This window comes from Theropithecus gelada, chromosome 13, assembly GCF_003255815.1.
Source record: "Theropithecus gelada isolate Dixy chromosome 13, Tgel_1.0, whole genome shotgun sequence".
In the NCBI taxonomy this organism is placed as follows: Eukaryota; Metazoa; Chordata; class Mammalia; order Primates; family Cercopithecidae; genus Theropithecus; species Theropithecus gelada.
This window is the reverse complement of record NC_037681.1, coordinates 77,094,968-77,120,601: the sequence shown is the minus strand read 5'-3', so window position 1 is coordinate 77,120,601 and position 25,634 is coordinate 77,094,968. Positions and strand designations below refer to the sequence as shown.

General features: G+C 35.8%; 1 protein-coding gene across 6 annotated transcripts in view; it reads right to left on the bottom strand.

Annotated features, from left to right (window-relative positions):
* Window positions 1-20,417: 20,417 nt before the first annotated feature.
* CCDC85A (coiled-coil domain containing 85A) overlaps window positions 20,418-25,634 on the bottom strand; it is a 197,078-nt gene continuing 191,861 nt past the window's right edge. For all 6 annotated transcript variants that reach the window (XM_025354206.1, XM_025354205.1, XM_025354207.1 and 3 more), the window contains one exon: window positions 20,418-22,327. In XM_025354206.1, coding sequence (XP_025209991.1) covers window positions 22,238-22,327 — 90 coding nt within the window. In that variant the 3' untranslated portion in view covers window positions 20,418-22,237. The remainder of the gene's footprint in view (window positions 22,328-25,634) is intronic.

Sequence of the window (25,634 nt, the reverse complement as noted above, 5' to 3'; positions counted from 1 at the left end):
TCCATATAAAAGACATCCATTTATTTTCATTCTAAAACTGATTTTTCAAGGCATCGATGTGCCATCTGTGATTTGATAGCCTCATAGTACTAGACCTATCTGATCAGGAATGCAAACCATCCTGACAATTTGATGTCATATATTTGTGTCACAGGTAGAAAGAAGCTGGAGAACAGGGAAAGACAGAGGAGCTGCCTACACATACCATCTGTATAAAATGTGTCCATCTAGGTATGGAAGTGAAACATGTACCGTTATACATGGACCATAATACATTACCTAATCCAAATCCTTAGTGAGTCTCTTCAAATAGAATCAATCCATATATTAAAGGTAAATTTACTAAAATAGAAAAAGACTGGAAAATTCTTATTATCCAGCATCCTGAATAAACAAAATCTAAAGTTCTATCTAGTTTATATCCCTAGTTCAAATCTAACTCAACATGATCAAGATTTCTACAACATGGCACCAAAAGAGATTACAAAAGGAAAACCTATTTTAAACAAACTGTTAAACTAGAATCTGATCATCGGTTATAGCTTCCAGCTCTTGAGAGAAATATGGTAGTGGTGAGAAATCGAAACAAAAGTTTGGGCCTGGGTAATGGGTATAAATGCATACCCCTGTGTTATGAAACCCTGAATCTGATTTGCTTCAAAGCTGCATGAATCAAATGGTTAATGCTGAGACCCAGGGAGGTAAAACTAATGTATTCCCTCCCTCCATCAGGAACTGGACCTAGGATTGAGCCCTTGTGTGGAGACATCCACAGAAATATCTGTGAAGATCTGGAAAAAATGAAAGTGTAGTGTAGGCTAAGAAAGCAATTGAGGATAACAAGGTAGCCAATAATAGAGGATGCAGTTACACATAGCATTCTGGTAGAATCAGCCAGGTGGAAGAAAGTCTCCCATTTAGTTCAAATTGAAAACTAATTTTCTTCCTTAATCACAAGACTTGTCATTTTACTCTGAGGTGACTATCTACAATCAAAGTTTCTCAAAACAGAGGACAGTAGAATTATGTGGCCAGACTGAGACACCCGCCACTGGCATCAATGCAGGACATTTGTGCTTGGCCCAAAGAGCTGCCCATCAAATTGAGTATTAAATCCAGGACCATCCAGCTAGAATACTTCATCTTCTTCCAGTTCTCTTAAATACAGAGACACTGGGCTCCCCAGTAGTGGGAGCATTTAAAGAGCACGTCTTTAAAAGGCAATGATTATTAACTACCAAATGGTCTTATTCACTTTTTTTCTAGAAATATTTTAACACTTAGTAATACTTAATAATATGTCATACTCACATGTGCCTCTCACAGTATCAGAACTCAGTAAATGTTGTTCAAACCATAAGACAATGTTTTATCATACTTTACAACGAATATAAATATATTTTAATCATTTAAAGTAATAAAACTCTACGTTTACCCTAAATGTGTTTATAATTTATTATTAATAGTATTTTATATATACAAACTGGTAAAATAAAAGAGGAGCCCAAGCCAGGGGAACCTGAGTTTGTTAAAGATAGATAAAGCATGAACACATATTTCTAAATATCTACTGCTCAGCTCTCAGAGTGCTTCTTTTTCACTTTATGGAGGAAGACTGGAAAGCTTTGCAGATACAGTGGACATTATCAATCTCAAACCAATTTTTACCTATTATTTTCTCTCTGCCTTTTGAGTACTTTTGAGGAAATGTGAAAGGTTGGGAAGAGACATAAAGGTTGATTTAGTTAGTTAATCTATCAATGTACTTTTAAGTATACTTCTTTTTATCCTGTAGTATGAAGTGCACCATGTGTACTAGTCCATTTTCACACTGACGATAAAGACGTATCTGAGACTGGGCAATTTACAAAAGAAAGAGGTTTAATGGACTTACACTTCTATATGGCTGGGGAAGCCTCACAATCATGGCAAAAGGCAGGGAGAAGCAAGTCACATCTTACATGGATGGCAGCAGGCAAAGAGAGAGAGCTTGTGCAAGGAAACTCCTATTTTTAAAGCCATCAGATCTCATGAGACTTATTCACTCTCTTGAAAATAGAACTGGAAAGACCTGCCTCCATGATTCAATTACCTACCAGTGGGTTCCTCCCATGACACATGAATTGTAACTCCCACAATTTCCAAGATAAGATTCAGGTGGGGACACAGCTAAACCATATCACCATGCATTACAAGCAAGTGCTTTTTCATGCATTTTTCACATTCCTCACAATCACCCTATGAGACACATATACTTACATCCCTTTGATAACTTAGGCTTAGATTTGCCGAAGGCTATTGATAGCTTAGGTTTGCTAAAGGCTATTTAGTTAGAAAGTGATAGAGTTAGCAGTCCAGTTCAGCTCTGCCTAGCTCCAAATTAGTATACCTAGCAATTACCGGACATCACCTCCTGCTGTAACCAAGTACCTTGTACTAATGTAGTGTTAGAGATGGGGATAGAAGTGGAGAACTGTCCCAATTTGAACCAAAATTTGCAGAATTTAGATATTTCCCAGCATATGTGCAAAACTGGCAGGATGGGCATAGTAACATATATTTTCATGAGGTGACTTAAAGTTAATTTGCTTTGATTATTGGGGGATTTTTTTAAACCCTTAAATTCACATAGCCACAGAATATTTGTACAAATTCACAAGGCTCATATATCTACTGCAGCCCATTTAGACCCAGTCAGAGCTCTTAGACTCAGGTCAAGAACTTCATTTCTAAGGGAAGAAAGAACCAGTCACAGCAACCTTGCAATATTAACAAAATCTTAATCATAGTGCAGGGTCATGTACTCACCTTTGCCTGTTGTCCCAACCATCCACTCTAATCCTATGGTCGTGGAAGCTGAAGAGGGGCGAGTACTGGAAAGATTACACACTTATGTGGAATTGGAATGCAACACAGGCTGCTTTTGTGTAACAGACAAAACCACAAACATACAAAAGAGAGCACCAAATCCTATCCAATTTAGTTCTAAAACCCCATACAGCTTTGGCACACTGGGCGATAGGCTTGAGAAATGGTAGTGAGGCCTCTCAGAAATGCATAGATATCATCAGGGAGTAATTAATATGACCTGGGCGGGACTTCCAAGAAAAATTTTGGAGTTGGTCCTAAATGAGGAGAGAGACCAGAGACTTGACAAAAATAGTGGCTCAAAAACATGGACACATGCACACACACACATACTTAGTGGGGGTGGGGGCGGGGAAGAGAGAATTATTATTATTGCTTATTATTTTTAAGAAACTTGAGGGAGGGATTGGAAAGTGAAGAAAGCTTTCCTCGGCAGTGAAAAATGAAGTGAGAAGACTGGAACATAAAGAGCAGAGTCTCCAGTGTGATCTAGGAACAAAGGCTCAACTTTAAAAATGAAATTACTTTTATGTATTCTATTAGGACCCTTTTTACTCTCCCTTTTCTAGTGGGCCCATTGAATTCTGTTAAAGCTCTACAAAATGATTTCTCAACAGATTGTTTACCAAAACCATAAATGTGTCATGTAAGAGCCTCCTATCTGCTATTATTTACTGTAATTCAAATAACTGTCAAAATAAAATGTTAGTTGCTTTTTCAGTCAGAAGAGTCCCTTCAGACTGGGAAAGAAATGGTAATTAAAAGAGAATCCCTGCTGAATGCCATTGATCTTTCACTCGGGATTGAAATCTTTCAGTAAGAAATCAGAACTGACATATTAAGTTAATACGTGCATATAAAGTGTCAGTATGCTACAAGTATTTAATTTCAAATACTGATTGCAAAAAAATGAGACAATAGTCTTTTCTTAAAGCACTAGAGATTTCTACTTAGTTTGCTATAAGTGGCTTAATTTTAAATGTAGAGCTTCATATGTGCTACTTTTTAACTTGTAGTCATTGTATATTAATTATTTGTATGTTACAGTGTTTTCTGGTTTCTGTTTTTCTGTGGTTTGGTGAGTTTTTGATGCTGTTTATATGAACTCATATCATACAGTAGAAATTGATTATGTTGTCATGGAAATAATCTTTTGTTGAAGAGTTTACTGTGTAAAACCATCAGTTATGATAATAAAACACACTATGACAGCACTAGGGTGGGATTTTGTTGTCTATTGTTGCTGTTGCTTATTGATATTCTAGGTTTTGGTTTTTGTTGTTTATTTTTTTTTTTTTTTTTATTTTTTTTTTTTTTTTTTTTTTTTTGCTTTTGGATACTGGAAAGGTTTTATTTGTTTCTAAACCCATTGGCTTTTTTAAGACATATTATACTCCATCTGCTACACTAAATAACCTGAACTGTTATTTTATAGTTGAGATTAAAGAAGACCATAATAACCAATTTAATCATCCAGAAATATCTGTTGGGCATCTACTACATTCCAGGCACCATTTGGGGCACCCAGGACATTTCACTGAACAAATTAAGAGGTCAAATACAGCTTCAGGAAAAAGATTTTTTTCCTATTGTTAATCTGGGTCCGAACATGGGTGAGTTTTACATAGGAATCATGACAATATTCAAAACACACAAGGAAGGTTTGTGGGTAAGAGGGAGCATGGTATGCTACTTATTATGAATAAACAATAGGAAAAAAATAAACTGAATGTAGCAAAGACTCCATATTAGAGACTGATGAGAGGGATAGTTATTTCTTACTCTGATATTTTGCATTTATTCACATTTTACAATTATATTGTATGTATTTCCTGTAATTTTATACATGTATTCCCATGTATAAAAAGTGAAATTTATGTCTATGTCTGTATCTATACAGCTCTTCATGCTGGTCTTCAGAGAAATATCTGGCATGCTATTAATGTCATTTTAATGTTTAAAATTCTGTATTTGTCATTTACTCTGGACTATGCATACAGTTGTCTATATGTAGACCATACCCGGAATGAAAAAAAAAATCCAAAGAGGTCACCACCCTCATGAGCTTATATTTGAATAAGTAAGAGACATACAACCTAATATATAACAAATAAATGGTATGTTAAAATATAAGAAGGTGACTAGTGCTATGGAAAAAGGAAAAAAGAGCAAAGCAAGAGAGGATATAGTAGGAGTGGGGTTGCAATCTTATATAGGGCAGTAAGGGCAGGCCTCACTGAGATGATATTTGAGGAAAGACTTAAAGGAGTTGAGGAGGTTATCTATGTAGATATCTGGAAAAAGTGTATTCCCAGACAGAAGGACAACCAGCTAGTCATATGACATAAGGTGTAAGTACATCAGGTGAGCTCAAGGAATAACTATAAGGTCAGTGTGTCTGGAATGGAACAAGCCGGGGGAGAGTAGTAGGAGAAAATGTCAGAAGATAGGAAGACTTATAAGCCTCTATCTGGAAATTGGAATATTCTTTAAGTAGGATGGAAAAACCGTTGGAAGGTTTTGAAATAAGGATTGACACAATCTAACTTAGGTTATAACTAGATCACTGTAGCTACTCTGTTGGGACTGGACCGTAGGAAGTGAGGGCAAGGATAGAAGAAGGAAGACCAGATAAGAATGAAGTTATCCAGATGAGAGAACATAGTAACATAGCTTTAAAAAATAGATGAATGAAGGGGTGGCCTGCCCCTCCACACCTGTGGGCGTTTCTCATTAGGTGGAACGAGAGACTTGAGAAAAGAAATGAGACACAGAGACAAAGTATAGAGAAGAAAAAGTGGGCCCAGGGGACCGGCATTCAGCTTACAGAGGACCCATGCCGGCACCGGTCTCTGAGTTCCCTCCTGTTTATTGATCATTATCTTTACTATCTTAGAAAAAGGGAAGTGGCAGGATAATAGGATCATCCTAGGGAGAAGGTCAGCAGTAAGACATATAAATAACAATCTCTGTGACATAAGTTTAAGGAAAAGTGCTGTGCCTTGATATGCATATGCAAACATCTCCATAAACCTTTTTAGTGCATAAAGAGCAGCACTGCGCTAGCAAGTCCCACCTTTCGCCCTAAGGCGGTTTTCTCCTTTCTCAGTAAACAGAACATACAATCGGGTTTTACACTGAGATGTTCCATTGCCCAGGGACAGGCAGGAGACAGATGCTTTTCTCTATCTCAACTGCCAAGAGGCTTCTTTCCTCTTACACTAGTCCTCCTCAGCACAGACCCTTCACGGGTGTCAGGCTGGGGGACGATCAGGTCTTTCCCTTCCCACGAGGCCATATTTCAGACTATCACATGGGGAGCAACCTTGGACAATACCTAGCTTTCCTAGGCAGAGGTCCCTGCGACCTTTGGCAGTGTAGTGTCCCTGGGTACTTGAGATTAAGAGAATGGTGATGACTTTTCACAAGCATACTGCCTTCAGGCACTTGTTTAACAAAGCACACCCTGCACAGCCCAAAACCCGTTAAACCTTGAGTCACCACAGCACAAGTCTCTTGCAAGGACAAGGTTGGGGGTAGGGTCACAGATTAACAGCATCTCAAATACAGAACAAAATGGAGTCTCTTATGTCTACTTTCTATATAGACACAGTAACAGTCTGATCGCTCTTTCTTTTCCCCACAATGAACAGATAATAGGAGGTGATGGGATTCTGGACATACTATAAAAGTACTGCCACAAGATTTGCTGATGGATTACATATAGGAAAGAGAGAAAAGAGAGTCAAAGATGGCTCCAAGGGTTTTGCCCAAAGCAACCAGAAGGATAGAAATGTTAACATTTGGAAAACACGTAGCCAAAAAGTAGATTTACGTGACTCAAGAACTCTAATTAAAAAGTGTAGATTGGATTTCTGGTTTCTGGTTCAGCATGTAAGCAGCTTAGAAGTTGCTACTCTGTTTTAACAAGTAAAAAACCTAGGCAAACTGAAAAATCAACTCTTATTTCCAACAGAGAATTGAGGTCACAGGGCAAACTGCTTCCCCCAGAATTGGAAATACAGATAAGAACAGAACATCACAACCTACTGGGGAGAACCCACGAACTTCCATGGGAATCAGTACTGAGGTAGGAAAACCTAAACGGTATTTGACAAATTGGGAGGCTCAGTGTGAAAAAATCAGATAATTAAAAACTCTAGGGGACCCAGTCATGAGGCAAGTGGTACATTTTTATAAGTTTTACCTCCAGAAGCTCTACAAGGTCCTCCCAGTGAATGTTGGACAAAAGTTTCTTCCTCCCTCTGGAATGGGGAAGGGGAGAGAAACTATTTTGAAATATGCCAGAGCATTCTGTTCTACATGAGGGCTACACTTAGGAGAAAGTATTTTACCAGAGCTTAACATGAAGAAGTTTTGTCAGAGCCTAGCCTACCTGGAGGAAGGAAAATATGAACTCCAGCCAGTTCTAGCCTTCCTTGTGAGGGAAAAGAAATAGCCAATTCCAGCCCCATCTATTCATTCTGTTCCACCAAAGCCAGGGAACCTGGGGTACTGAGAAACACTGCCACAGCCCAGGGGTTCAGGCTTACCAAAATACTGAGACCTAATCATAGGACTGTAGAATGTTTCCCCTCTCCCAGTACCCTACCACTACCTTACTAAAGATCTTTTACCCAGTACATTATGTCTCTCTTTCAACAAATATTACAAAGCATACTAAAAGGCAAAAAAAAAGAAAGAAAACATCTTGAAGAGACTTAACATGCATCAGAACCAGAGTTAGATATAGCAGGAATATTGAAATTATCAGACCAGGAATTTTTTTCAACTATGATTAATATGCCAAGGGCTTTAATAGAAAAAAGTAGACAATATGCAAGAACACATGGATAATGTAAGCAAAGTAATGGGAATTCTAAAAAATAATTAAAAAGAAATGTTATACATTAAAAACTCTGTAACAAAAATGAAGACCGCCTTCTGTGGGCTCATTACTACACTAAATAGAGGAGGAAAGAAGCTGTAAGCTTGGGAAGATGGCAATAGAAACCTAACTGAAAAGCAAAGTGAAAAAAAGCACTGGGAAAAAAACAGAGCAGAATACCCAAGAACTGGGGATAACTATAAAAGGTATAATATACCCACAGTATAAACAGCAAAAGGAAAAGAAAAAGGGAAAAGAATAGAGCAATGTTTGAAGCAATCATGACTGAAGAATTTCCCATAATTATTTTCATACACCAAACCACATAGCCGGGTAACTCAGAGAACATCAGTCAAGATAAATGTCAAAAGAAAAAAATATGTAGACCCTAAAACAAAAACTACATGTACACATATCATATTCAAACTTAAGATAAAGAAAAAAATATTGAAGGAAAACAGGAAAAGCCACCTCACCTATAGAAGAGCCAAGATAAGAACTACATCTAACTTCTCCTAAGAAATCATGCAAGCAAGAAGAGAGTAGAGTTAAATATTTAAAGTGCTGAGAGAAAAAAATAATCAACTTAAAAATCTGTACTCTATGAAATTATCCATCAAAGGCAAAGAAGAAGTTAAGACTTAGACAATCAAAACTGAAGAGAATTTGCCGTCAGTAGAATTGCCTTGCAAGAAATGTTAGAAGTTCTTCAGAGACAAGGAAAATGAGGTACATCAGAAACTCAGATCTACATAAAGAAAGGAAGACTATTAGAGAATGAATAAATGAAGGTCACGTAAAAATTTGTTTTTCCTATTCTTAATTGATCTAACAATAATATTTTGTTCAAAATAATAGCAACAATGTGTTCAATTATGTATGGTTATATGTGCATTCACAGAGACTTATGTATGATTGTGTATAAGTGAAACACATGATACAAGGGACAGAAAGGAAAAATTAGAAATATTTTGTTATCATAAGGCACTTCCACTACCCACTAAGCGGTACACTATTATTTAAAAGTGGATTTGAAAGGATGATTACCAGAGGCTGGGAAGGGTAGTAGGGGGGTGAAGGTGGGTGGGTATGGTTAATACGTACAAAAAAATAGTATGAATAAATGAAAGCATAACAGGGTGAGTATAGTCAATAATAATTTAACTGTACATTTTAAAATAGCTAAAAAAGAGTATAATTGGATTGTTTGTAACACAAAGGATAAATGCTTGAGGGGATGGATACCCTATCTTCTATGATGTGATTATTAAGCATTGCATGCCTGTATCAAAACTTGTTACACACGCCATAAATGTATACACCTACTGAGAATCCACAAATATTTAAAATTTAAAATAAATTAAAATATAAGTAGACTTGGATTCATTGTAAAAGTATATAGCAAACTCTAAATCAACCACTAAAAAGGTAATGAGGTATAATTTATATTATGAAAAAGAAGAGAAAATGGAGTCACATAAAAGTCTAAATTAAAATCACAAAAGGCAGAAAAAGTATAGAAGACATTAGGAACAAAGAACAAGAATAACAAATAGAAAACAGTAACAAATATGGTATATATTAATGCAACTGTATCAGTCATCACTTTAAATGCTAATGGTCTAAATACACCCATTAAAAGACAGAGATTGTCAGAGTGATCAAAGAAACAAGACCACAAGAAATACACTTTAATTACAAACAATATAGATTAAAGTAAATGGATGGAAAAAATATATCATGCTAACACTAATCAAAAGAAACTCAGGCAGAAAATCAGTAAAGACACATTTGAATTCAACAACACCATCAATAAACCGGATATAGTTGACATCTATAGACAACTTCAACTAACAATAGCAGATTACATATTCTTCTCAAGCTCACATGGAACATTCACCAAGATAGACCACATTCTGGGTCATAAAACATGTCTTAACAAATGTAAAAGAAAAAAACTCATACAATGACCTGCTCCCAGACAACAGTGGAATTAAACAAAAAATCAGTAACAGAAAGATAGCTGGAAACTGCCCCACCCCCCACAAATACTTTCAGCTTAAACAACAAACCTCTAAATAACATAAGTCAAAGAAGAAATACAAAGAAAAATTTTAAAATATTTTGAACAAAATGGGAAAGAAAATAGAATTTATCAAGATTTGTGAGATACATCAAAAGCAGTGATTAGAGGAGAACTTATAGCCTTGAATGTATATACTAAAAAAAAGAAGAAAGATCTAAAGTAAATTATCTAAGTTTTCTACTTAGAAAATTAGAAAAAGAAGAGCAAGTTAAATCCAAACTAAGCAGAATAAAAGAAATAATAAACATTTGAGCAGAAATCAGTGAAATTAAAAACAGGAATCAATAAAAGCAAGAGCTGGTCCTTTGAAAAGGCCAATAAAATTGATAATCCTCTAGTCAGGTTAACCAAGAAAAAAAGAGAGAGGACACAAATTACTAGTATCAGAAATGAAATAAGGGGCGTCACTACAGATCCTATGGATATTAAAAGGATAATAAAAAGGAATATTATGAACAACTCCATGCCCACAAATTTCTTGATCTAGATAAAATGAACCAATTCCTTGAAAGACACAATCTGACAAAACTCACACAGGAAGAAAAAGATCATCTGAATATGCCTGTATCTATTTTTAAAATTGAATCAATAATTAATAATTTTTTAAAACAGAAAGCACAAAATCCAGATTGGTTCACTGGTTAATTCTATCAAACATTTAAGTAATAAATTATGCTAATTCTCTAAAATCTCTTTGTATTAGTACATTCTCACACTGCTATAAAGAACTTCCCAAGACTGGGTAATTTATAAAGAAAAGAGGTTTAATTGATTCACAGTTTAGTATGCTGGGGAGGATTTAGGAAACTTACAGTCGTCATGGAAGAGGAAGGAGAGGCAAGGCACCTTCTTCACAAAGTGCCAGGAAGGAGAAATGCTGAGTGAAGGGGGAAGAGCCTCTTATAAAACCATCAGATCTCATAAGAACTCATTCACTATTATGAGAAGCGCATGCAGGGGAACCATCCTCATGATTCAATTACCTACACCTGGTCGCTCCCTTGACACGTGGGGCTTATTGGGATTATAGGGATTACAATTCAAGATGAGATTTAGGTGGGGGTACAAAGCCTAACCATATTGCTTTTCTAGAAGATATAAGCAGAGGGAATACTTCCCAACTCATTCTATTAGGATGGCATCATCCTAATACCAAAACCAGACAAAGGCAATACAAGAAAAGTAACGTACAAACAAATACTTCTCTTAAATGTAGGTACAAAAATCATCAAAAAAAAAAAAAAAAAAAAAAGCAAACGAAGCCCAATTATGTATTAAAAAAACTATGCACCATGACCAAATAGTATTTATTTCAGGTATGAAAGTCCGGTTCAACATTTGAAAGTTAAATAATGTAATCCAGCACATTAACAGGCTATAGAAGAAAAAACACATGATTATATCACTAGATGTAGAAGAAGTATTTGACAAAATTCACCACTCATTAATGATAACAACTCTCAGCAAGCTGGACATAGAGGAGAATTTCCTCAACTTGATGAAGAACATCTACAAAAAACCTACAGCTACATAGTACTTAAAGGTGAGGAACTAGAAACTTTCCCACTAAGACTGGGTACAAAGCAAATTTGTCTCCTCTCACCATTTCTTTTAACGTCATACTCAGAGTTCTACATAATACAACAAGAACAGGAAATAAAATATATATAAGTTGATAAGAAATAAGTAAGACTGTCTTTGTTCACAGATGACATAATTGTTTTTGTAGAAAATCCAAAAGAAACAAACAAAAAACTTCCACAGCAAATAAGCAATTACAGCTTGAAGGGTACACAGTTAATATGCAAGAATTGATTGCTTTCCTATATGCTATCAATGAAGAAGTGGGATTTGAAATTTCAAACACAATACTACTTACATTAGCATCCCAGGCAATAAACTACTTAGGCATAAATCCAACAAGATATGTGTAAGTCTACATAAGAGAAACTACAAACACAAAGAACTAAATAAGTAAAAAGCGATCCTATGTTCATAGATAGGAACACTCAATATTGTTACCAAATCAGTTCTTCCTAACTTGATTCCAATCAAAATCCAGCAAGTTACTTTGTGAAACATTGACAAACTGATTCTAAAGCTCATGTGGAGAGGCAAAAGGCCTAGACTAATAAACACAATATTGAAGAAGAACAAAGTGAGAGGATCAGCAGTAGTCAACTTGAAGACTTACTATAATGCTATAGTAATCAAGACAATGTGGTATTGGCATAAGAAAAAAGAGATCAATGGAATAGAATAGAGAGTCAAGAAACAGACCCATGTAAATATAGTCAAGTAATCTTAGACAAAGGATCAAAGACAATTCAATGGACCAAAGAGACTTTTTGACAAATGGTAATGGGGCACTGGACATTCACATGCAAAAAAAAAAAAAAAGAATCTAGACATGTAACTTACCACTCTTTACAAAAATTAACTCAAAACAAGTTATAAATCTAAATGTAAAGTTCAAAACTCTACAACTCCTAGAAGATTACAATAGAGAAAACCTAAATGGCCATGGGGATTGTCAATAACCTTCTAGATACAACATCAAAGTCATGATTTATTAAAGAAATTGTTGATAAGTTTAATTAAAATTAAAAACACAAAGACAATGTCATGAGAATAAGAAAACAAGCCACAGACTGATAGAAAATATTTTCAAAAGCTACATCTGAAGAGGGACTGTTATCAAAATATACAAAAAAAAACCCAAAAAACCCTCAAAACTTAACAATAAGAAAAGCAGCAATACAATTTAAAAATGGGCAAAAGACACCTCATCAAAGAAGATATAGATGGCAAGTAAGTATATGAAAATACATTCACATTGTAAATCGCTAGGGGATTGAAAATTAAAACAACAATGAGATTCCACTATACACCTATGAGAATGGTCAAAATCTAAACACTGATAACACCAAATGTTATAGAGGATGTGGAGCAACAGGAACTCTCATTCATTATTAGTGGGAATGCATAATGGTACAGCCACTTTGAAAGGCAGTGTGGCAGTTTCTTACAAAACTAAACATACTCTTCCCATACAATCCAGCAATCCCACTCCTTTGTATTTATTCAAATGAATTGAAGATTTGTGTCTACACAAAAACCTGCACATAGATTTTTATAGCAGCTTTTATTCATAACTGCCAAAACTTGGAAGCAATCAATGCGTCTTTCTGTTGGTGAATGGAAAAATTGTGATGCATCCAAACAATTGAATTTTATTCAGTACTAAAAAGAAATGAGCTATCAAGCCATAAAAAAAAAAAATGGAGAGAACTTAAATGCATATTACTAAGTGAAAGAAGCCAATCTGACAAAGCTATATGTTACATGATTCCAACTATCTGACACTTTGAAAAAGGCAAAATTATGAAAATAGTAAAAAGATCAGTAGTTTCCAGGTGTTGTTTGGAAGGGAAGGATGAATAGGCAGAGCACAGAGGACATTGAGGGCAGTGAAACTACTCTGTATGATTCTATAATGGTGAATACATGTCATTATACATTTGTCAAAGCCTATAGAATATACAACACTCAGAATGAACCCTAATGTAAACTGTGGACTTTGAGTGGTAATGTACTAATCATTCATTGATTGTAACCATTGTACTTCTCTGATGTGGGACGTCGTTAGTGAGAGGTTGTACGCATGTGGAAATAGAGGTATTGAAACTCTGTATTTTCTGCTCAAATTTTCTCTGAGCCTAAAACTACTCTAAAAATTAGTTCATTAATTTTAAAAACTAAAGAAATTGGTAATTCTAAAGAAAATATTTTTCAGGAAAAGTAGAGATTGTTATACTAGATTTTTAAGAAGCAGGCCCAAATATATGCTATTTATAGGTGATGCACTTTAAATAGAAGCACAAAAGTAATTTGAGAGTACAAAGATTAAAAAAGACACTATGCAAACCAACAAGATTTAGAAAGCTGGTGTGGCTAAAATTTATATCAAATTTAGTAGAATTCAGGGCAAAAAATGTTATAAATCTAGAGACATTTCATAAGAGTAAATGAGCAATTCCTCAGAAAGATATAGCTTATTTTCTCTTCCTTACATGGGTGTTGGTCACTAAAAAAAATTTTCATCCCCAAATCCATGTCAGCATTGGCTGCTGGAGAGCTCAACTGAGACAGCAGGGTTGACTCAACATATAAAAATTAATAAATACGACTCACCACAATAACCAAATAAAACAGAAAAATCAGATGATCAACAAAGTAGACGCAAACGGTTGGCAAAATTCAATACCTGTTAATATTTTTAAAATTCCACCAACTAGGATCTTGGTACTCCTACACCTAGTTTGAACTGTGACTGGGCAATTATAGCAACCAGAGTCTGATAAGGACATGATGATCACACGATGATTGTCATGAGTGAAAGTCTAGGTTGCCCCACCAACCAAGCCACCTGAACCAACAGAAGTGCTAGCTAAAAATGAGAAAGCTAAAACATTTAATACAGGTGAGAGGAGAAGGATTATAAAAATCAGTTATGGCCTTGGGATCAACAGCAGCAACAAGAGTTGTAGCTCATCCCAGTAATGCTTGTAAAATTTTCCAAGAAATTATGATGAATTAAGCTGTGGCAGGGTAGAGTAAACTTAATATGAGATGCAAACTATCAGAGCAACGCAAGAGGAGGGACACTAATGGAAAATGCTCCTGTTATGCACAGATCCCCTCAGACCACTTTATCATTTCTGTTTTCCCTAATCCCAGTTTCTATACATTTTGCCACTGATGGGCTACACCTGCAGCTCTTCTTTGCCCTACTGCTCTCAGGTTACCGAGTCACTTGTGCAGAAAGGCAAAAGTGTCTGGACCGTACATTCTCACAACCACATGCCTACACCCTTTCTCTTCATTTGGTCCTTTACACTTAAGAGATAGCATGGTAGAATGAAGCCCATCTTACTTGCTCAGGACAAACTCGGAGGTGCAATTTACACTCCATAGTTTCCTTATACTATCAGGTAGAGCTATCCTCCAGGCCGAAGCTATCCTCCAAAAATTTTTCTCGGCCGGGCGCGGTGGCTCAAGCCTGTAATCCCAGCACTTTGGGAGGCCGAGACGGGCGGATCACAAGGTCAGGAGATCGAGACCATCCTGGCGAACCCGGTGAAACCCCGTCTCTACTAAAAAATACAAAAAACTAGCCAGGCGAGGTGGCGGGCGCCTGTAGTCCCAGCTACTCGGGAGGCTGAGGCAGGAGAATGGCGTGAACCCGGGAGGCGGAGCTTGCAGTGAGCTGAGATCTGGCCACTGCACTCCAGTCTGGGTGACAGAGCGAGACCCCGTCTCAAAAAAAAAAAAAAATTTTCTCTTGCTTAGATTCTTCCCTTCCCTTTCCTACTTCCCCCATTTCCTTTCTGGTTTCTCTGGAGAGCACTTTCCTTGCACAAGAGGAGAGTCTGGTACTGGGACACCCAACCTAAAATATTTTGTTATAAACCTCCACAACACCTTATATTTCTACTTCATATTACTCAACTCATGGGCAATGATTTGTTCAAAGCCTATCTTCCCTGCTAGTGTGTAAAGTACAAAAGCAGAGGGACTGGGTGCTTTTGTCAACCCTAGTGTCTAAACTACTTTGTGGCACATAGATTCAAACACATGTTGTATGATATATGAATGAAAACAAACCAAGAGTATCACAATTAATTAGTGAATTGGCATGTTTGTGATGTTTTAAAAAGAAACATTATTTGTTTCTTTTTACATAAAAAGACTTTTATACATAAAAATGCTTTACTGCTTGTAAGTGGATTTAGTACATTGCCTTAGGATAGATAAGCAAACACCACTACTAAAAATAGAAATTCTTAGGAATCCACTTGTGATTTTTCAACCCCTTGGGGCACCTTTCTGTAACTGTTATTGGTTTGTTCTATATTTTCTAGTCTGATTATTCTTTTTAAAAGACAAGAGAGACTCAAAACAAAAGCAAAGTTGGTACTAATTGCACCCATTACCAAAGTTATCCTGGGCATTCTTCTCCGTGGGTTCCATCCTTAAAGTTACAGTGAATTGTATGATGTTCAGAATATCTGATTACTTGAACAACATCAGCAGGGCACAACACATGATGTGAGCCCAAAATCACCACAGTTGCTGTTCACATCTGCTAAGCGGGGCCTTAACGAATTGTTCAGGTCATTAGAGAGGAAAATATAGGACAGAAAACGTGTACATTAATCCACACACTGGGAGCTCTTCATTGAAGAAGGAACTGACTGGTGAGTGCTCTCAGTCACTTAATGACACCAAATTGCTACAAGTAGAGTTTCAGAGTAATTTTAAGGCAAAGAATACAGAAGAGATGAACAAATGCAAAAAAATCAGAGTCAGTTTTCTATGATAGCATGCCTAGAATTCCAACTACCAAACTGATCCAATTTGAATTCTTTGTTTTTAAAATCTTTCCTCAAGTCTTCTTCCTCTGTGAGCTGAATACACTTCATCCAATATAAATGCCAATTAAGACATGTGCGTTAATCATGATACCTTGGCTCCACTTGTACTATCTTCCCTTTGGGAGCAAAAGGAAATTTGCTTCAAATAAAATAATTTGGGCCCCCTGTTATAAGTTGAAGAGGATCTTGGTGAGGAAAAAGTCAATGTACATTGTGTGTAGAGGTATCTTTATAAAAGCCTCATGCTAAAATTTTAGAGGTTGTTATGCCATCTTAGAAAAGAACGAGGACTATGTTTCACTTTATCCACTATAGAAATATATTACTTGGATATTTTTAACTCAGTTACTAAATCTGTTTAACTATAAATGCAAATTCTTTAAAAAAAGTGTGTATGTATATATATACACACACACATATATATGTATGTACACACACATACACACACACGCACACATACATGTGTATGACATATTTATTCCAAACTTTAGATGAAAAGTTTATTCACAACAGCAAATGAAAAAAAAGGGGGGGAAAAGCAGAGTTGTTTTATTTTTGTTCTGTTTTTATTGCGGATGGCTTAGTATTTCCTTAATTCTCCTGTGGAATGACAGTCATTTTTAACTACTGAATGTATTGATATCACAGCTTTTTCAAAAATATTTTTTTGAAAATGCCATTTTATATATATATACACATATACACACACACACATATATACACATATATATACATATACATATATACACACACACGAATATACGTGTGTGTGTGTATATATATATCCTGAGTTACTTCACTTAGAATGATGGTCTCCAACTCCATCCAGGTTGCTGCAAATGCCATTATTTCATTCCTTTTTATGGCTAAGTAGTACTCCATGGTGTGTATGTATACACAAAGAGGGGAGGGCAGAAGCAGCTTTCCAATTGGACATGCCCACCAGTCTGCCATGTAAACTTATCATTGCCGTGGCAACACCTGAGAGTCACTGCCTCTTTCCATGATAATGACCCAATGACCCATGTATACCCAATGACCCATGTATACATGCACATACCATGGAATACTACTTAGCCATAAATATGAATGAAATAATGGCATTTGCAGCAACCTGGATGGAATTGGAGACCATAATTCTAGGTGAAGTAATTCAGGAATGGAAAACCAAACATTCTGTGTTCTCATACATAAGTGGGTGCTAAGCTATGAGGAACCCAAAGACGTAAGAATGATATAATGGACTTTGGGGATTTGGGGGGAAAGTGGGAGAAGGGGATGAGGGAAGCCTGGGCGACAGAGCGAGACTCCGTCTCAAAAAAAAAAAAAAAAAAAAAAAAGATTACACATTGGGTACAGTGTACACCGCTCGGGTGATAGGTGCACCAAAATCTTAGAAATCACACCTATAGAACTTAGTCATGTAACCAAACACCACTTGTTCCCCAAAAGCTATTGAAATGAAATAAATAAACAAAATAGGTCAATTAAAAAACGACTAGGAAATAAAAGGAGAGAAGGATGAAGAGCAAAGGTAGAGAGTGAGAGAAAGCACTGTGGAAACTTACAAATGCAGACGCTATATCCCTTCATTGTCAGACTTTTAAAAATCTTCTGCTGAATTCTAGCAAAATGAATCTATTTTTATTGCTCTCTTCCTGAATCAAGGAGAGAGCAGTTAAATGCAGGAATCAAAATGCCTAGCTATTGTCAGTTACCCCAGGATACCACACAATGCATGTATCCAATTCCTCCTTGTTTGGAGCACCCTTGTAGCCATCTTCCTTTTTCAACAATACCCTTCGTCATGTACTTTGAATTATCGATTCATTCTTCATTCAGATAGTTTGTCTCCCTTCTTTCCAAAATTCATCATAACTGCTGGCCCATGGAGCACATTATTTCTTATGGTCTAGTGGGGTTATGCATTTATTTATCAAAATACTGTTTAAATCATTTTTAAGGTTTGAGGCAAGAAAAGGAAGCTGCAGCAGGTACTCATCCTGCCGTTTTGAAATGAAAGTTTTTTTCTTGTTTACTCGGTGAGATGAAAAACAAATACAGAATCAAATAGTTGTAGAGATTTTGTTGTAAAACCTACTGTTCATATGTGAGTATCAGACCAATGTCCTTTATTTCCCCTTCATTCACACAATCATCATCTTTGATTGGCCAGAAAAGAGCCTATGGTAGCCTGGATGATGTAAAAAGAACAGAACTTCACAGTATTTAACTGCACAGCTAGAATTACTTTATCTGGTAGTGACAGACCTTCAGCACTTATGTGATTTTTCTCTTCCAGTCTAATAGTACAAATTGCAACAGACCATGGGGTCTGGGATCCTATGTCTTTGACATAGGCTCAATGGTCTGTCAAGACCATTGAATTTTAAAATAAAGGCAGCGATAAAAACCTTACAACAACTCAGCAATATAGATGTTATCTCCATACAGCATGTGAGGAAATAGTCTCAGTGAAGTTAAATTGCTCAAACTCACAAAGCTAATTATAAAGTCAAATGCTGAACTTGCTGGCCCAAATTCTGCCTCTCTGAAGTCAAATGTTCTTTATTGAATGCTGCACTTAATACAGCATCTTTAAGATAGCTCCAGCCCAATGTGATGGCTCTTATATAACTTCTACTGTATTCACTCTATAATTCCCGCCAAGAAAACTCTTCATCTTGAGAGGTTGAACTGTATGAAATTACTGTTTTAATAATCCAAAAGTGGTCAAATATTGGCAATTTCCTATGGTTCAACCTACTATACTGTCTGTAATTGTGTAACAGGGTTGATAATTTTTAGTCTTTAGAAGGAAAAGAATTAAAAATGTATATTAGCATATGAATTCCTCATAGCAGTGCCTTGAGCTTTGTTGGGCATCTACCTTGATAAGCCAGCTTGAGGTAGGCAGATCCTTTCCAGGAATAGATTCCAACCAAGGTTTCTACTGGGGAAATCAGGTTGCCCCTGTTATAGAGGTGGTATGAGGCAACAAGAAGCTTACTACAGAGTGTGAACTCTGGAAATTAGTGGAAATCATTTGGCTATTGCTTACTCAGATCAAGAAACTGGATGTTTGAGGCAATCCTATCTCGATCTCAAGGATCAAAAAGCTCCAGCTAGCATCCCAGATACTACTCTTACATGTATTTGTTGAGAGTAGTCCGCCCTATGAGTCAGGAACCAAAGCTGTGTTTACTCACACGGCAGTGATAGGCATTCATTAAATATTCGTTGACCTAAGGAACAATCATCCCAATTAGACTGTCGTTATTTTACTGGATATTACATAAGATGATCTGAATTCCCTACAGTGCCTTAAGCACGAGTTTGAAACTTGAAAGGCATGCATTTAAAAGCTCAGATTCGGATTGTCAGTCTAGCAGCTTCAAGGCTGGTAAAAATATTCTGCCAAGATAGATACATTAACCTTTGTCCCAGAGAAGATAAGATCATAAACTAATAACCTGGTCACATAAGAGAATGGTGCCACTCATTTTGATTGATAAAGGTATTAGGTAATAGCAAGATTCAGGCACTTAGTTGTCCATCTTCTCTGTCATTTAAAGTTGAGGCTAATACTAAGTGTAGAAAGCCTTATTCCACAATCTTACTAGTGACATCCAAGAAGTATGTGTGTTCTCTGAGCACACTTGTGTGTGTGTTTTCCTATTGATCTCTTAGTCACATGTATCTATTATGCCTTTCCCAATAATGTATACGTTTCTTAAAGAGGCCAAGTTTTCCATTTATTTGGTACTTCCCCTCCAAAATATTTCCTCCTGATGACTAATGTTTTAAAAATAAGTAGATAATAATGAAGTTTAATTTTAATCTATATAAATTAACAGACTAAGAGGATTTTATAACAGAAACATTTTTAAATATTTTAAAATATCATTTGAAAGCTTTAACTCCATTATAATGGAGAATGGTGCAAGTTGAGGAATATCTGAATATTTAATCCCTCATTATGAGCATATTTTAAAACATGCCTTTGGTTTATGTTTAAGATAATGAATCATCTGTATTACTATTATTACTACCATCATACAGGAGCATTAGGACATGTAATGACTATTACAAATGGACTTAATTTAGGAAAGACATTTTGAAAAAGACAAAAACACTGTGAGATTAAATAATTTATTACCATTGCTAAGATGAACACATATACTTAATACTCAATTTTATGCAGAACTTTAAAAAAATAGTTTTAATACAGTATCAAAATTTACACAACTTTATTTTGTCAAAAGACCAGTGTCCCTTGTATTAGCTTCTGCAGGCTCTGCTGCAGGCAGAAAAGCTTATTTTAAATGTCTTCAGAGTATAGGAATACAACAATTTAAGGATGAAAGCTTTCCTAGGAAAGAAGGTGTAAATATAGCAAGCAATTTTCTTTTATAGAGTAATAACATTTTAAAATATAACATTTTTAAAGGGAAGCTTAAATTGTAACCCAATTATGATAATTAGAGAGATAATTCTATAGTAAATTAATACATAAATATTTTCTGAAAATAGAGGGATGATTTTTCATCACAGTTAACATTTTTGAAAGTATAACAAAATTCCTTCACAGTCTCCTACTAGTGACAATTAACTCATTGTGTAATGAGCCCATCTAAAACAACAACAGAGAATATCTGCTATGAATCAAATCTCAGAAATGTAGAACCTATCCCAAAACTGGGAATTGTTGCATTTCTACTTTTATAATCTTAAACTACCATAAAAACGTAGCATTCGGTCACAGGCCTCTTGCACATTCATACAAGAAACTATCATTGCATTTGGATAAACACAAAATACCTATCATAGCATTTCCAGTACACACATTCTAATATTATATATATGTATATGTATACCAAAAATAAGAAATAAACTAAGCAAAGCTAGCACACCTCTTTTTCAAACCTCAGGCAATCTTAACAAGAGCTTTTAGCCTCAATAATGAAGGACATGCGGCAGTTTCATAAAATGTTAGATTGCTGCAGTAGGCAAAGAAAGCTTTTTTCATAAATGCAGTGCAATATTTTAAAGTTTACATAAAGTTTATTAAATATACAGCATGTCTAGAAACTAAATTATAGAAATTGACATCTCACAACTCGAAACACAGAAAAATTATGTTTGCTAGTTTTTAGTTGAAATTGTTAATATGAACATCAATGGATCCACTGAATGAATATGAAGGCTTGTATGCCCCAAGATGTGTCTTTATGAGAAACTCATTAAGATGAAAAGAAAAAGATATATTTATATTGATCAATTGAAGTCAATGGTACTCTCTGATAAGCACTCTACAAAGTCTTGCTACCCTTCTAGCTGGTAGAGAGAATTTACGTGGTATTTTTTAGCACCTAGAAGTCAACACCAAACTCCAAAAACTTAATCTTATCTTGCATCCAAATTAATTATGAATCCGGAATTAGTAGTTTGTTGGTTGACTGAAGTATAAGAGGTAGATGCCCAACTCTCAAACTTGGGAAGCTGGAAAATACCTCTTCATATCTTCAATATGACATGGTAGAAAACTCCCACCATTATGTGCAAGGAGTCAACTCTATTCAGAACACTGAGGCTCCACTGGACTCTTAAAACTATGCAGATTTCCCAATTACGATATTATATCTGGGGATAAAAACACTTAGTTCTAATGAAAACACTGGTACCAAAATGGTGATTTTCAAAGCTACTCTTTTTGAGATTTTCAAAGCTATCTTGTTTGAGATTGACTGTTGTGGACATTGAGGTGAGATACACAGAATATCAGCTTGAGGGGAGAAGTTGTACTACAGGTTTTAGAGGGGAGATATGTGCAATGTACAATCACTCCATGTTATTCCATGAGTCCAGGTTTGTGGAAACCCACTGTTTCCTTTTTCTTCTTCTTGTCTTCTATCTCTTTCTGGCAGTGGTGATCTCCTGTTTGAAAAAGAGCGCATCTCACATTGGTCCTTTGTACTGGTTTCCTGACAAATGTTGCCTAATTCCAGGACACGAACCTGCAGCATCTCCAAGTTTCCTCCACACAACCTTCAAAAAAACAGAAGATGAAGTGAGTATCTTACTTTTCCTCTTCCACAAGGAGATTTGCGTTTCTTAAGGGTAAATTAAGAGAGGAGCAAAGATGAAGTAAAGACAAGAGACAAAATATCCACATGAATGAGTTCAAATACAAAATAAAATGTGATGACAAGCTTCTTAAAACAAAAAACTACTTAGTAGTTGGGACTACTAAACCTTGTTGGTAACCAGGGTCAAAATTTTAAAATGATATATTAACTTACTGTAGTTACATAAGTGGTCCCCAACTCTGACTGCACACTAAGCACTTGAGGAGCTCTTAAACAGTAATCCCCATCCTCGAAGATTCTGATTTCACTGGCAGAAGTGAGGCATGGACGACTGCGCTTTTTTAAAAAGCCCTAAAAGTAATTCTAATGTGTAGCCAGAATTAAGAACACCTTAGCAAGATCATCCTGGTTCCTATATTATACACCCATAACAAAGGATATCAGTATTTAATGCGCTGAGGAAAATGAAGGAGCTTTTGTTATTGAGCTATTTAAGTCCTGAGGTGGTAGTCTTAGGGCCACTAGTAAATTTCTCTGGCTTTTTCTACAGAGTGGGGTCATCAGTTGTCACAAATCTTAGCTACCAAGCAATATGATCTCTCGGATTTCCAAAACAGAAAGCATCCAAATGTAGGAAGATGATAAGAATAAATTCAAAATCACTGAAAGAGATACAATTACAATATGTTAGAAGCTGGGCCACACAGAGAAACAAAAGGTGCGACCAAGAATAATGTAAGCATAAATGTAAAACTACTGAATTTGCCAATAATGTATCAATACACTAACATTGATTGGAATACACACACATGCACATGCATGTATGTGCACATGCACAGTAACAGCCAGACCCTCCCAGACTATTTCACGCAAGGGGTTATGATCAGATTGATTGATTGCACAAAACTTTACAATACTCTAACATGAACATAAAACTAGTTTGTTCATTAATTATTCACAACTATTCCTTTTGTTTGGTTTTGTTTTTGCTTTTAAATAGAAGTGGATACTACAGGGAAACCCAATATCATTAATAGTAATACACAATATAGGGTTCTGTTTACCTTCATTTCCAAGCCAAAGAAACTATTAATCTCAATGTTTCAGCATATACCAATACATGGGATAAATATCTTGTACTCAAAAGGAGCTGAAGTTAGGGTTCTTAAATATCTGGAAAGGAATTATTAATACATAGCAATGGATGGCTCAAGCTATACACAAGAGGGTTAGGAAAGTCTCATTTCTTAATAAATTGACACGAGACAAACACTGAATCAAGGAGCCAAAGGATGCTATGGACTTTCCTTTTCTAGCCCTTAATATAATTACATCTATCCAGAATGCTTTGAATGTGTGGTTTAGAAGCAGAGGGTAGACTTAAGGACCTTACAAGGATAACAGACACCAGCACCAGATGATTACAACTCAAAAGTGCAACTCCTCTTCAAATACTGAAATGTAGAATGCAATGAGCTTACCCCAGATATAACTATGTGGTGAAAGGAAACTCTTAAAGGCAGAACTTTGAAATAAACCAACAATACTAAGGTTGACACAGGAGTAGTGACTTATTAACTAAAAAAGGCATAACAGGTGTGTGTTTGAGACTGTGACTGAGATGACCAATCAAGTATTTCAATTGTCCTCAGGGAATTTACAAGAGCCAGACAGACAAATCTAAAATAAAACAACTACTACAAAAAGACAGATTTACTATTTCTTAGGGGGCAGTATATTAATTTCTGTAGCACCGTTTGGGAAGAGAATAGCTAACTACATACTAACCCACATAAGGTAATATGAATAATAATCTTTTTGCTGTGTAGATGTCAACAACATCTTATCTCTAGGAGCAATACTAGAAACGACAGCAAAACTTCTATCGTCCCAAGTTCTATCTGAGTCTTATAACCCATCTCATATTATGAGAAAGCTTTATTTTTCTGTGACATTATTATAAAGGCATATAATTTCTCTACTAGAAACCAAGCCTTCATAATTTTCACTAGTTTCACAATGTATGCAACTGCTTTACAATCTGCATTTTTCTTTATTCTGTGGCATTTACTATGTGTTTTTGATCATATAATTAATAATGGTGACAATAAAATTTTTTGCTTGTTTCCAAATATATAAAATTGCTTAAGAATCAGATTTGGGTTTGTTTGCATTTTTTCCTCAAATTCTGGGGATCGAAGACAAAAGTAGACAGAAAGCATACTCCTAGAGAACTTTTAAAGGTAAACAAGGAGGGCAAGCTTTTGGCTTTCTGAAAGTATCTTACATAGTAAAAAATAAAAATAATACTGTATGGTGCCTTTCAATTCATTTTTGAAAATGCAGGCAAACAAAAAGATCAACATAAAACTAATCAAAATCCAATCCAGTAATGGGTCTCTATTGAGACTAAGATACGAATTTTCTAATGTCCAGAAACTGAAAGGAAGGAAAGGAAAGGGAAAGAAACAATCCTGGAATTTTTTGCAGAAATTCTGGCATTAAGCACCATGGAGATGGCCCCCTCTGTAAGATACGTGCTTTTCACTTTTCGTTCCTCAGGAAATGTCCTCAAAGGAAATCTTGGTGTACTCCTGACTTCACTATTCATTAGAAAATAGTTTGAGCAAGTAACTTAATTTCTGGATCTTAGTTTCTCAGAGAAACTTAATTTCTGGATCTTAGTAAACTCAGAGATCTGAATTATGAAGGCGGTCCATATACTATTCTTTGGACAAACACTGGAGAATGACCTCTATGGCCCCTTCTAGTTCAACAGTTCCTATTGTCTGAACTTTCTCTCTCATTCCACAGTCAATAGATGAGAAGTAACAGGCATTCCTAGGTATGTGGCTTGCTTTTTAAAATTTATCTGCGGGAAATATTCAAACTGAAAATCTTAAGCACAGGTTGAAAAGCTACAGAAGGTGAATGGTGGTGCATTTAGGAAAGATGACATCTAGAACTAGTGACCTTTTGAAAACAGACAATAGATATGCAGGAAAGAAAAACAAATAACTTAGGAAGAGTTGGAAGAGAAAAATCGGCCACAACACAGGCAAGCAAGAGACTACAAATCTCATTCTAGCACATAAAAAATGCCCAGGGAACTTATGTAACATTTACTGGATTCCAGAAACATCTCGAGGAGGTAGATGAGTAAGTGTCTGAGAAAATCTGGTCCTAATAGATTTAAAGCTGAAGGGTATTTCTAAGCAATTTCACATCCTGATAGGATAGAGAAAAGAATATGAGGATAAAAGTAT